At 41.0% G+C, this 14485-nt stretch overlaps 1 protein-coding gene across 33 annotated transcripts in view; it reads right to left on the bottom strand.

The window, feature by feature from the left end:
• Positions 1-14485, bottom strand: part of ADGRL2 (adhesion G protein-coupled receptor L2) — a 355922-nt gene that overhangs the window by 35962 nt on the left and 305475 nt on the right. For 18 of the 33 annotated variants that reach the window (XM_083510610.1, XM_083510614.1, XM_083510618.1 and 15 more), the window contains 5 exons: positions 8200-8496; positions 7533-7636; positions 5622-5807; positions 4857-4895; positions 340-523 (listed from right to left, as the gene is read on the bottom strand). In XM_083510610.1, coding sequence (XP_083366736.1) covers positions 340-523; positions 4857-4895; positions 5622-5807; positions 7533-7636; positions 8200-8496 — 810 coding nt within the window. The remainder of the gene's footprint in view (positions 1-339; positions 524-4856; positions 4896-5621; positions 5808-7532; positions 7637-8199; positions 8497-14485) is intronic. The other 15 variants (XM_083510624.1, XM_083510631.1, XM_083510635.1 and 12 more) reach the window with 1 other exon arrangement.

The raw sequence follows: 14485 nt of genomic DNA, 5'->3' as shown, positions 1-14485 counted from the left end.
GTAGCCCAACATTATTAGCTCCATAATTCAGATGAGAATAAGATAAAGGTTACTTGCCTAAGTCCTTTGACTTAATTTTGTTAGCCAAAAATAATCGAACTAGGAATTTTCGGGGTTACAATCTTAGTCGCTATCTGTTCTATAACCAGAACATCAATCTATAATGGTTTTCCATTTTTAAAATGCAGAGGTTTCTGTATTATTTTCATGTAATATATTTCTAATGGGGCAAATTACACTGTTCCATCTAATGTGGAATATATGGACATCCCAAACCACTGGGTTTGGTGGACTCTTCCCACGGTGTGATGCCAAGCGTTTCAAGACGTATTCACTTACCAATGTGATCTGTAGGCATTGCGACCCTTGTTGGTTCTAAGAGGTTGTCAGCCAAGACAAAGGCCCCTTCTTCCAGGGTATCAAGTAACATGGTTGCAGCATGTGCCCGTTCAGAGGAATTCATATCTCTCCAGGAGTCTAGCGCTTGGGTCCTAAGCAGGTTGTCCACCGTGTCAACAATAGCCTGCATTCAGTAGAAAAATATTAGGCCTTACTGCCTTAAGGCAACAGGAGAGAGTCTCTAACATGATCTGATGACAATTACAATATTTAACTGTCAACATGATTTGCAGTGATTTAAAGACCAAAAGGCTACCACTTTCCCCATATAACAAAGAGCATTGATATAAGAAGCCTTGGAGCAGCAGTGAAAAAGAATATTATTAGCATACTGAAGCATATAAAAAGGGAACGCTCATGGCTTTAATTTTAAAGTTCCTCCAGCCAGGCTAGAGCTATACTGGGCTCTGATGTGTACGTTAAGTTCGGCAGGAGCAGAGGATTTCCCCATTTATTCAGAACTGAGGAATGATCAGTAGCGGCCTGATCTCACATACTTACACTCACATTAAGATGCTCACAAAATAATATGCAATTAAGGAGGTTTTTTTAAAGAATCTTTAGTGAAAACACAATATTTGTCAATTGAAGGGAGGCTCTTACGTTAACATGTAATGTGGGTGATTGCTGAATCACCATGTCCCATTTACCTAGTTACAATGTGTCATTAGGCGCATATATCTATATCTGCATATGATTTGGCTGATTTCGAAAACAAATGGAAATGCAAGCAGGGTGCACCACACAAATAAAAAGATGTCACACCCAGAACACTGCTCCACACCTGAATGGATAGAAAAAAGTCGGGTCAGGACTATCTATTGTCAGGGGCAAAATTAATTAGCCTAATCCATCTTAATATCCTCTTTCTGTCTGAATTGTGAGTCTCTACAATGGCAGGTGGGAGATACTTTTGGAGTGGAATGAAAGGATTTTCTTCCCCTCTTCTCTAATGGGAAATAGAAGAGTCAAACTGCTCACACTGATACTGCTTCAGCCATTAAATAGAGTGGAACAGAAATTGGTCTGCAGAGGCCATATTCATTAGTCACCAAGAAATACGGATCGGAGCCTCTGATCTGAGTTACAAATGAATCCTCTGTCGCGAAGTGAGGACTTGCTTCATTTGCATAGCATCAGCCGGCTTTCGATTTGTAATTTTAAGAGGTTTTTATTAGTCTTAGCCAAACTGGGAAGCTCATTTGAGACCTACTAAAAATGATCTCAGCGAGAAATTAAAGCTGTGCTGCAGTTCGTGTTGCATGTATACACACGTCCTGATGGCTGCATGCATCCATTAGCCCGATTCACTCCTTATATTTTTAATGTTGTCTGACTGGCTGCTTTTCTTCGGTCACATTAAAATAGTCAGCTCTTTAATGACACTATTTCTTGTCAAAGGTGGCTGGGGAGGGAGGTGGAGAATAAATTCCCAGGCCATGCCACAGTCCAAAGGTAGCAAGGACTTTTTGGTAGTGGTGTCGCATACGCAGAACATCCTCATCGGAGAGGCTTGCCTGGTGCCCCCCTGCATTGTGCCAAGTGTAGACCTTTATATTCTTCCAGGACATGCACATTTTAAAATATGCTTAATTCCTTGCCTCCTGTCCCACACAATCCGGGAGATGTCAACCCTGTTCTAGATGCCCATCAAAAGCTTAGTTATTTGCTTGGGCATTTTTGACTGTTAATTCCCCCCCCCCCGCACTCCTCAGTATTTTGTTTTAGTATTCCGATTATGGATTTTTAGTGACAACATGTATTTTCATCTTATTTGTATTCTAGCCTTACAGTTTTATGGATTGGCTTTTTTTTAAAAAAAACTTGGTAAATTGCTTAGAGAGGGGTTTTTTTGTTTTTACATTAAGCTGCCTATAAATTGCTAACATAAATGTTTTCCCCTTGCCAGTTTAAAACTGATTTTGTGCTGCTGTGTTTGTGCTGGCTTTGGGGTGGTTTTGCGTGCTAAGTTGTATTTGTATAATTGGATTTTGTGTGTGTGTTTAAACTATGAGTTGTATTAAGTTTTACTCAGAGTAGGCACGTGGAAAGTAATGAACATGGCTAAGTTAGGTACATCAATTGCAACAGGAGTACTCTGAGTACAACATAGTTGAATACCAACCACTAGAGAACTGAATTCAGGGATGGTATATAAATGTAGCAATAATAATCACGAAGGGTGGAGGGGGTCGTGTAGCAGATGTACACGTGCCCAACCATTAGCATAGACTTCTGATGTGGGGTAGCCTACAAATGTAGGCTTCTCTGGGTATTAGAAGGCTATGTGTCCGGACATCCATGTGCAAAGGCTTCCCCCACCTCAGACATCCACACTTAATACATGGATGGCAGGAGTGGTGCCTGAAGGAGCCTCTTTCTACTCATATTTACAAGAGTAAAATGTGAAGGAGGCTTGAGACCCCACTGATTTCAGTGGAGAATATTTATGTGTGTGCTCAACCTCCTCATTCAAATAAATCATTGGGAATTAACGCCTCACTTAAGACTGGCTCGTAACCCTAGATTCTTGCCATCACAGTGACAAAACATTTTCAGTAGCAAGCACACACACGGTTATTACATTTTATCCAATGACATTTATCTTCAAAGGTGAACTGCAAATGCAACTGTAAAAAAGAAATCAACCCAATTCAGCAGACTTTGCTTTGCGTCCCCACTCACTGGCTTTATAAGAGAACAGTTATCACAGTATAATTTAAGATACATGTGGTTCCAACCCCCCGCCCCCTACACTCCTTTTCTTGCAAAACTGCTTGATGCAACTGATCACACTTCAGACTCCCCAAAGTTTTATCAGCAGCTGAATGTAAAACCGAGGGGGAAATGTCATCTGGGCTGAGAGCAGATGTAAGATGTTCCATGGTTAAGCAATCAACAGCCAGCCAAGGGATTGGGCAGGACCTTTTTCTGGCCTTTGGTAAGATGCATACCCCCCATAGATAAATATGTCTGCAGCTAGGACTAACTGGGATGCCTGTTAACCCTGGATGTGAAACCATGGTGTAATTCTGCATTAAGTTCTGGTAAGCTCCAACCGTAGTTGGCATTTCTGCAGATGTTATCGCTTTCATCACGGCTAGTTCCTTCGCGGAGTGGGACGATTTGTAACTCCAGAGAAAGGGGATAAGGAAAAGGAGTGAACAATAAACTGGTCCGCTCTCAGTTGCACAGTTGTTCTTAAGCAGTTGGACAACATTACATCTCTTAGGAGCCTTTATATTATTGATTTTATTCTATGCTGCGCTGCTTCAGTGTTTTTTTAAAATTTCTATTTTTAATACCAATTGGTAACATTGCAAAAGAAAAAACTACGAAGACATATGGAATGCATGTTTCAAAACAAATCAGCAGCAGGCTTTCATTTTTCATCCAACATCCCACCACAGTTGAAAAACTGACATTAACCAGAACAGAATACACATAGTAAGACCTGAAAGACATTCCAAGTTCCTTAGTATCTTTATGCCTCTCCTGGTATATGGGAAACAGGATATGCTTCCAGGAGAATATGAGGAAAGTTTGCACTGTGTCTGTAACTCAAATGATCAAAGCTGGCCTTTGTTAACTCCACACACACACACACACACACACACACACACACACACGCTTCCCTGGTGTCACACACACAAAATAGAACTCGCTGAATTCAAGAGTGCACAAAAATAAAATAAAATGTAGGGTAGTTTAACATGTGTATGTGTTGGGGGTTTTGTTTTTTCGTCATGCACAAGCATGGGATGTAATCCATAAGACACTCTTGCCACACAAACTCCACTGAACCAATGGAAGTCACGAGGCAGCAGTGATTAGTGGATTCCACTAGATATGGCTACACAGTCTTTGATACACAGAGCTGCAAACACAAAAACCAGGTTCAAGGGGTACGGCTGTAGCTCTATGATAGAGCATCTGCACTGCATGCAGAAAAGTCCCAACTTTAATCCCCAGCATTTCCAGGCAGGTCTGGGAATGTCCCCAGTCTGAAGCCCTGGAGAGCGGCTACCAGCCAGTGTAGGCAATACTGAGCTATGTGGATCTATAGTCTGACTCAGTATAAGGCAACTTCCTGTGTTCCCAATGTCAAACAATTTGTGCCCATTGCCAGTTTGGTTTTCCTTCCACAGGCACAATACCACGAGGAAGCAAAACTGTTCTTATTTCCAATTCAGTTAAAAGCTCCATGGCTGCTTTTTTTGATAAAAGGAGGAGGAAAGGAAGTATTGATTATCGATTTATTATTTACGATTGGCTTTTTCTGAAGGTATTATACCCGTGCAAAGCCAACACTTTTTTTTTGTACAATTGCTGTGGGGAAGGCACAGTGCACAATTATCAAAGACTGAAATACATAGGGACATGCAGCAGGAGGGGAAAAGCGTGGCAGCAGGTGACTGAAGCAGGGACGAAGCAAGGTGACAGCACAGGAGAGATACCTTAAGGTAAGACCTGCATGTCTTCTCTCGCTTTTGGAGCTTGGTAATAAGACAAAAAACACACATCAGAGGTTAGACATTTTTTCTTTTTTAAAGGGTAATAGGATTAGTACTACTTAATCATTGTTCAAACGCTTATATGCTAACCGGAGAAATAAGATCTGCTGATAAAATTAACAATCTTAAAGTGTGTTAAAGTATCACTTCCAGATGAATCTGCGGGTTTTTAAGGGAGTGAATGAAGCACAAGGCCATTCCAGTGCACTAAGGTTAGTTCATGGCTTGGTATGTCAAATACCTCTAATACGTTAGTATTATACATCAAATACGTTAGTAAGAAGGTCATGGGGGGGGGAGTATTCATTTTTCCCTGCCGCAGTTTGTTCCCCCCCCCCAGCTTGAGAGTTATAAAGGATCAAAGGACACAACAGGTCTGCTTCTTATTGATGCCTTAATCATTGTTCTGTTTCAGGCTGCTGCTAAAGTATAATTAACATTATCCGTTCAATTCCTTCTGCCCACATGGGAATGGTCACATTCTGTTCTCGTGTACCACCAGCCTTTGGGGACTCTGACACAGCATCAGAATCCACATGTCTCCATGAATTTGTTGGTCCCCCCCACCAAAAAAAACCCCTAAATGTGCCCTACTTCAAAGGACTGGTGCAAAATACAGGCAGATGTTTTGCAAGAGAAAAGAAAGAAAGCCACAAGGCTAGGTTGTTCTAATGCACACCAGAGAAGGCTATTCAGGTTGGTATCTACCTTGTTATAACTCCGTCCAGCAGAGTCCTTCTCGTTAGGCTTCAGATCTTGCAGCTGAGCATCAAGAATATCCACCAACTGTTCCATCAGTCTGACTGAAGAACTCACATCACCAGCATAGATTTGTCCTTTGGTATGTTTAGCCAGTTCATTGGCAAGGCTAGCAGCATTTTCTCCACTTCTGATCTGAAATGACAATTTAAATTATTTTAGTGATGCCCCCACTGCCACTTAACTCTTAGAACACTTTATTTCTAAATAGAAAGGTGGGTTATTTTTTGTTACATCTTTTTTTATCTTTCAAAGTTCTTTTGTCCTTAAAAAAACAACAACTGCCCTATACCCACAAAAAATGAGAGATATAATAATAATAACAATAATAACAATAATAATAATAACAATAATAATAAAATAATAATAATAATAATAATAATAATAATAATAATAATAATAATAATAATAATAATAATAATAATAATAATTTATTTATACCCCGCCCATCTGGCTGGGTTTCCCCAGCCACTCTGGGCAGCTTCCAAAAGAATATTAAAATACTGTGATACATCAAACATTAAAAGCTTCCCTAAAAAGGGCTGCCTTCAGATGAGATAATATGCAACACTGCTTAGATTTAGTAAAGTGCTATATGCATTGATGGTAATCTATCTATCTATCTATCTATCTATCTATCTATCTATCTATCTATCATGTCAATTCCAAGCATTCCATTCTACTCTCTCAATGCTCCATCACATTTTCAGTGTGACCAACAAATTCTATGCAGAATGGGGCTACGGAAATAGTAGGAGACTTGATTCTTAATCGCCAGGATCTGCAGGGCTAAGGAATGAGCCCCCTTTTCCCAAGTGTCTTCGCTTTCTTCTCCAGGAGTGAATGGCCACCATTCATCCCGTGGTGGGATGATAAAGTGCTGCATGGAGAACTCTGCATTTGCAGGAAGCAAACCCAACCAATCTCCGCAGGCATTTGAGATTTCCCCCCCCCTTTGTGCTTCTTTGGAGGAAGCGGTGGGAAATGAGGCAGTTTGTTTGTGATGTTTCCTCCCCCCCCCCCCCCCGCAATCTCCAAGAGCTGGGTTTCAGCACAGGGCAGTCCATCTGAAACACAGATTCTTTTGTGGGGTGGGGAGTGTAACATAGGATATCTTTATTTGCTTTTCACCCCAGCAGTTACGGAGGCTGTCAATGTGGCAGGCAGAACGAAGAGCGGTGTCAGTACAGTACAGCTCAAATATTTAGGAAACGAGAATGGGATACAAGAGCTGATAGCTAAGGACAGAAACTGTCCATCCTCTCCCTCTCTTATGCATATTAACTTTCACAAGGATTTCCTGCTAGCAACACAGTGTTTTAAAAATTTCCTTAATTTTACTTATAGACCACCCTTTATTAAACCAAATAAAAATACAGAGCAGGTGCTCAATGAATGGCTGTTCCATTAATGTCTCCATGCTGGTGTCCCTTTGCTGAAAAATCCCTTAGCTCCAGCTAGGCAAAGATCAAAGCAGAGGAAGCAGCCTTTTCCTTGGTGCAAATATGATGGGCAGCGCCATTTCCTGTGAAGGATGTGGGAACTGTAGCTCTTGGAAGGAGAAGATGCTCCGTTGAAAGCTAGGAGAGCCCTATAACTGCCACATCCTCTGCTTTAACTGTCACCTGGCTGAAACCAACATTGTTTGCCTTGAGGCAGAGTAAGCAGCAGTTTGCAAGGTGAAACCACAAGTGTGTTTGCCCCAACCCTTGAAGTGGGCAATCTCATGACATCCCTATTAAAGCCCTGGGATGGCAGGGCACTTGATTTAGTTTCGCGCAACGTTCCCAGTGCTTGTCATAAGCATCTGTGCTGGTAATCATGGGCATGGTATCATATCAAAAATATTTTCCAACCCACCTTCTGAGCCAGCTGGTTTACCCAGTGTGAAGTACAGTTGCTAAGATCAGGACCATTCGGGTTCCATTTTCCAGTGGAAACCATGCAGAGGTATGAAGCTGTTCCTATATAAAAGATGAGGAAAAATGAAATGGAGGTAAGAGTGTTCAAGCTGTACGTGCATGTGTACATATTTTTTTAATGTTTCGTAAGCACCTGGGAAATACTGGATTAGGGCTTCAGTACTTAAGTCGCTTTAAAAGAGACTAAGGAAGCCTGTAGGAAAATGAGGTAACAAAAGGCAATGCTGCCAATTAAAAGCAATGCTAAGAAAGCCAGGACAAAATACCAGACTTTATGCTGAATAAACAGAGAGAAAAAGAAAAAGCTCTAGCATTTTCTGGAAACCATCCAAAGTGGAGTTCATAATGAGAAATACAGCAGAAAGCAAGTGTGGCTGAAGTCCTGTCTGTTGCAAAGACCTATGATCTGGAATCCTCGAGAAGGGGCTGGAATGTAATTCTGTACCTAGGCTCCAATGCCCTCTACAGCTTAAAACCTGAAGGTGCCATTTCCTTGCAAGCAGCCAAGATCATAAGAAAGATAGTCCGAGACTAAGGAACAGAGGGTTCAAGATAGAGACACCGGAATGTTTATTTAAGCTGAAAATCCAGTTTTAAGGTCTTACCACGAGTTCCTTTGGGACAGGGGCGTTCCACCATGTTTCCTCTTGGAGTCTGAGGCCAAGTTATATCCCTTTTCACCTCGAGTTCACAGAACCTCTCTGGCAAAGGGAAAAAGCTTGTAACAGGAGGAATTTTGGTTGTTGATACTGCTGGCGGTGGCTTGGGGCCTTTGCTTTCATCCCCCTTCCCCCCAGGTAATGTTGTGCTAATTGGAATTTTCTGTGGCGTGGTGCTTGTAGTTGACACAGTTGTCTTGTACAGCTCTGTGGAAGGAGTTATGGTCTCGGCTGTGGTAGGCACTGGGGAGAGAAAAGCAGTGTTACACAGAGAAGTACCCAGAGAAGTGGTTGTGAAAACATTTACACCTGTAAGTATTTCCCTTACAAAATTAAAGTCTCATAGATTCAATATATGAGAGAAAGAAAATGAATCACCAGATTTTCTGGGGAAATGACTGGATGATAAAAATTATATGTGAGCAGCAGCAATGATGGTAGTAGCAGTAGTAACATCATCACCATCATCTTCATCATACCATCTAGATATACCACCTAGCTACCAAGAGAGCCATTTCTGGCAAGATAGCAGAATACACAATTTAGAATAATTTGACAGATATAATGTGACTTTTTCACCAACCCACTGCTCCCTGCTAAATGCTTCTGAGGAGGACTCTCTGGAACAACGTGGGGAATGATTGGGAAGGAACCACAATGGCTATGTTCTACTTCCACTGCTAGAGGTGGTAAACCTCAGAATTGTAGTTACTGAGAATCGCAAGTAGGGAGAACACTATTACACTCAATTTCTGCTTGTGGGTTTCCCATAGGTATCTGACTGGTCACTATCAGAACAGGATGTTGGATAGCCTGATCTAGCAGGGCTCTACTTGTGTTCCTGTGTTCTTAATCAGTGAATGATCTACCTGCCTTCTTCATTCAGCAGGAACCATTTCCTGGATACCCATTCCCTCTGCAAACGGGAGGAGCTCTTCCATGGCTGGAACACCAAGGATCCTAAGCATTTATACTAAGAAGTCTCATTGATTTCAATAACAGAGAAAGTGTGAACAGGAATGCAATCTCAGTATACTGCTGGCAGCACATATTCTCATCTCTCTCTCTTTTTCTCTCTCTCTCTCTCTCTTACACACACCCCCACACCCCCATCTACCAAGTTATATTTCTAAAGACTTTGACTCCCTAGAGCAGTGTTTCCCAACCTTGGGCCTCCAGCTGTTTTTGAACTACAATTCCCATCATTCCTGACACTGCCCTAGAGCAGGCTTCCTCAAACTCGGTCCTCCAGATGTTTTTGGCCTACAACTCCCATGATCCCTAGCTAGCAGGACCAGCGGTCAGGGATGATGGGAATTGTAGTCTCAAAACATCTGGAGGGCCGAGTTTGAGGAAGGCTGCCCTAGAGGCCTTGATACTGATTTATTTCTGTATGATAAAATGTGTATGAATACTTTTAAACAAAGAAAACATGGCAGAATCTACACTATAAAACTAAGTTCTATATTTGAAAAGCAAAACAAACAAGGAAGCAACAAATGAACAGAATCCAAAACGAAAAAGTAGGTTGTAAATAACCAGGCCGTTTACACACAAAAAACCACCCTAACTTCATGTCATCCACTCTGCAACTTACAGCAAGATAATTACTGTAACATCTTCCCACCCGGCAGTCATTTTTGCTTGAGAGATTTCCAGCATGCCTGATTAGACCCAAACAGAAAAAAAGCCTCGCATGCATGTGTTGTTTTAGTGTTTCAACATCTCAGCCTTTAAACATTACCCTTTCCCTATTTTGATAGAGCAGGTGTGAAGAAAGAACTAATTCAAGCCAATGGCAAGTACACAGACAGCTTAATCATCAATGTCAAAAAAACTGGATTTGAACAAGAAACTTCTGGTTTGGGTTCTGTAATTGGTAGTTCTATCAAGCTGACAACATTCAAATTAAAACACATAGGGTTTTTTTCACATACAAAACATTCCCATTGTACGTAAGATTCCCAAGAGTAAATAACCTAGTATATGCCGAAGATTACACTGTTCCACTCAGGACTAATAATTATCAAAACTAGACTTTCTATGTACAATAATGAATAAGTCATAGAATCATTGACTGTACTTTAAATGGACTGAATGTGTGTGGGGGGGGAAGCTTCTGTGTGTGGCAAATGGCCTTGTGTATGAGCTCACTCAGTCATATTACTCATTTTAACATGGCAGGAGTAACCATGTTTTGCTGTTACAGGGGAGTCAGGTGTATTAACCTGTTGCATCATATTTATTTTCTAAATGTATGTACCACCCTTTAGTATATAATCTACATGGTGGTTTCTGGAATAAAACCAGCAAAATAATAACAACAGGGCAATAAATGCTAGAAAACGCCAACCATCAATAAAACAGCAGAAGAAAAGTCATTGTTTTAAAATCCCTCAAATGCTGAAAATCCCAAAGGATCTCAGACTAGGCTGCAAGTGTAGCATAGGAAGCTGCCTTATAGATTCAGATCATTGTTCAATGTAGTTCTGCCTGCATTCTTTGGCAGCTTATTGGGTTTCAGACAGCAGTCTTTTCCAGTCCTGAGACCCAAGACCTTTTGCATAGAAAAGCATGTGCTCTTCCACTGAACCAAGGCTCCATAAATACACAAACACACACACTCCCAGAGAAGGTTCCACTCATTCTCACCAGCCACTTTACTTTGGATGAGCAAAGTATCTGGAAATCAGCTATTGAATATTATCTTACTACATAAGCTGGTTGACATAAAAGAATCATTCTATCAGTTATCCCAGTCCCAAGCTGCAGAGGTTTTGTAAGTGCTTACGCTTTCTGTTGGAGTTGGAAAGGATCTGGTAGCAGTGGAACTCTCTAAATAATGGCACAGTGTGTTCCCAATGACAGGTACAAATGAGCATCCTTGACTTTGTATTTTAGTCTATGTTTCTTGCAGCCCCAAATACAATTGTTGAAATAGTCATGCTTAGAGAGAAGCGGGACCTTTCTAACTGTGGTGGCTAAGCTGTCTTTGTCCAAGAAGGGATTTCACAATGGGAGTACCAGCCTTTGTTGATACTTCCTGGTCTCAGCTGACAGGGCTGTATGTATGAGCATACATACCCTGAACTATAAACCTGCCCCTTTTGGAAGTGCACAGTTTGGATCAGAACAAGTTGAACACCGCTTTCCTGAAAAGTACACCTTATCAGAACTGAGCTCTTCCCTAGTCCACTACTGATCTCAAGCCCTAACGTAGCAATTCCTGGTGTAAAAGTAAGATAGAGGTAGACATAAACAGCTTCTGATTGCACTCAGCTCCAAATGACTTCATTCAACAATTTCAAGAACGTGTTTTTAAAAAGGGAGAAAACAGAACCCAGCAGCATTCTGTAGTATTAATGCCAAAGCTGTGAAGAATGGTTCCTCTCTGTACCACCCTCTGGAACTGGCCCTTCTAGGGAAGGAGCCACCAAAACACTGTAGTCCAGGCAGTCTAGAAGATTACCATGGTGAATAGTACACAAAGCTATTGAGAGATCCAGAAGGATTGATTACCAGCATCTATAAGTGAATGCTACCCATCAGTGTGACCAGGGCAGCTTTTGTGCCAAAACAGGGCATGGAAATGGATCCAGACAATCAGTTTTATCCAAGATAGCCTGGGCATCTACTCACTTGAACAGCTTGCTCAAGAAGAGGATATTCGCTGCTGCCTGAGAGTTGTTAGAATCCAGTTAAACTCCACTCTTGAGGCAGCTAAGACTGCTCCCTTAGTTGGTGAAGCCACTTCTTTCAGATGCTATAATCTAGGGCAGGGTTCCCCAAACTTTGGTCTCCAGCTGCTTTTGGACTACAGTTCCCATCATCTCTCACCACTGGTCCTGTTAGCTAGGGATGATGGGAGTTGTAGTCTATCAATGGAGATGCAAGTTTGGGAAACACTGATCTAGGGGAAGAACCGTGCAGATATGTACAGAGTGCACTTCTCCAAACACTGGGGATGAACAGTAAGGATGAATGTGAAGGCTATATCCTTGTTAAACTGCCTCCTAAAGTTGCATTTTTGCCAGACTGTCTAAAGGCAGCCAGAACATGATACCAGGACCACCAAGTACTTAAAGCACAATCCCTCAGTACAGTTCTTGAAGTTCTAGGTAGACATGGGAATTTAGGCCATTATTTTTGAGTGTGCATGCTGCTCTCAACATGGCGGTTATACAGGTCCACTTTATGTGTGTAAACATATGAAACAGCTGGAAAAGCAGGCACTTCAAGGGCTCTCTCCCTTGAATAATATATATAAAAAAGTAAGTTTGCAGGACTGGGAGGCAGAAACCTGGGTTTCCCCATGTGAAATTAAGCTTTGCTTATCATAATTTGCAGGGACAGGCCTCTGATTTGATCCATCTCCGCTCTTGAAAAGCTTGTCGTAATTGTAAATAACGGTTTCCAGGAAAACTAGAGAGAGAAAACAAAACGAAAAGGAAAACAAAACAAAACAAAAAAGGCCAACCATCAAAGGGTACATTCAAAATTCAAAAGTGGCAGGGTAATCTCCTTCCAAAAAAAGGTAGAGTTGGCGAGCCCGCCTATTCATTGGGGTATTAGAGTGCCGCTGGCTACAGTGAAATTCAAAGCAACATTGGCTAGTGGAGCAACACAATTCATTACTTAGGGTTTTTTATTCTATCATCTCCACAGGTGTGCCTGCCACTTTTACAAACAAAGAAGAGACAGGTCCCTGCCTGGAGGAATTTACAAACTGTGACAGGTATTCACTCCTTTCCATGTCAGGCCTTCTGGAAACAACTGAATCTGACACTTTTCAGGTTTAAAATTTTCCCTTTGACACTTATTTCCTAAAGGCTTATTCTTTCTTTCTTTCTTTCTTTCTTTTTAAAAAAGTGATTTAAACCTCTTCTGTCTTTAGGCTAGAACTTATCAAAAACATATATTCTTGAATGTAAATTGAATTTAACCACAAAATGCAAACAAGGAGAGAGGCACCAGGCTGTCTTTTCAAAGAACTTGAAAAGAATGTTTCTTTCTTTTAAAAGAGATGGAGTTTCCAGTTCTTTCAGAGTAGGGACAAGGGTTCTGACAAAATAAAAGCCTAACATAAATCTTCCTGCACTCCTACAATGGGCAAAAGCTCTAATCATCCCATCATCTCCATATACTTTTTGAGGGAAACATATTTCACAGAAAACTGAAGCACAAATCTTTCAGTGTGGATTTATTTATTTTTTATTTTTAGGACAATGGGTGCCAACATGAGAGCCTAAAATGTCCGTAAGAATTTATGATTGCATGTGTTGTATGTGGAACTCATTAGTTTCGTATATTTTATGTATATTCTAGAATGGTTCTCAAACTTTTTTTTCCTGGGTCACTTAAAAATTGCTTGGGGTCTTGGCAGACTACTTAATAATCTTTTTTTTTTTTGCCACTGCTGCTGTTTTCCTATAAATCAAAGTACATACATAACTAGCATTTTAATAACCGTTGTCTTTCCTTTCTAATATAATGGATATTCCTGTTTTTGTGAGCAAAGTGGATGGATGTGGAGTCTGTTATTTGTCCACTTACATGCAGCAGTGCAACTAGTGGGGGGTCAGGCTTGCATAAATATGAATACAATTTCATTTTTCATTCCTTAATAGCTACAAATTTCTATTTACATCAAATACTGCAAGGAAGCCAGCATCAATTCCCCTTCCAAACAGGTGTCAAACTATAACCAATAGAAAACAACACACAATCAACCAAATTCATCCAATGAAAACCCTGCAGGCACAGCTGACAAAATGTGACCAGTTGGAACTATGGGATGGATCCACACCAACACTGCAATGCTAGCTATGTCCACTCAGTATTAAGTTCTAGTGAATGCATTGGTGCTTACTCCTGGGTAAGTGGAGTTGGGATTGTAGCTGTACTTCAACCCCACTGAAAATAACTTAAGACTAACTTATCACACTTTTAATAGGACCTAGGCCAAGCTACCTTAGTCTAAAGTCCAGCTCAATGTATGTAAAGCAGTAGGGTGACACTAATTCAGAAAACTTGCATATTTCACTTCTGGATGAAATCGAAGGAGGTGCATATTTTTATTTGGCATGATAATCAAAAACAGTGTGATATTATGAAAATCAAGGGCCTGGAACCAGGTCCTCGTTAGATTGTTCATTAAATCCAGCAGTCCCTGGTCAAAACAAATTTGACTTCCATCATCAGGAGAAAAACCCCTAAATCAAATGCAGAGCCA

The sequence above is a fragment of the Podarcis liolepis genome (genome assembly GCF_965112155.1).
Source record: "Podarcis liolepis genome assembly, chromosome: 6".
Taxonomy (NCBI): domain Eukaryota; kingdom Metazoa; phylum Chordata; class Lepidosauria; order Squamata; family Lacertidae; genus Podarcis; species Podarcis liolepis.
Note: the sequence above shows the minus strand (reverse complement) of the source record. Positions and strands in the feature narration are given on the sequence as shown.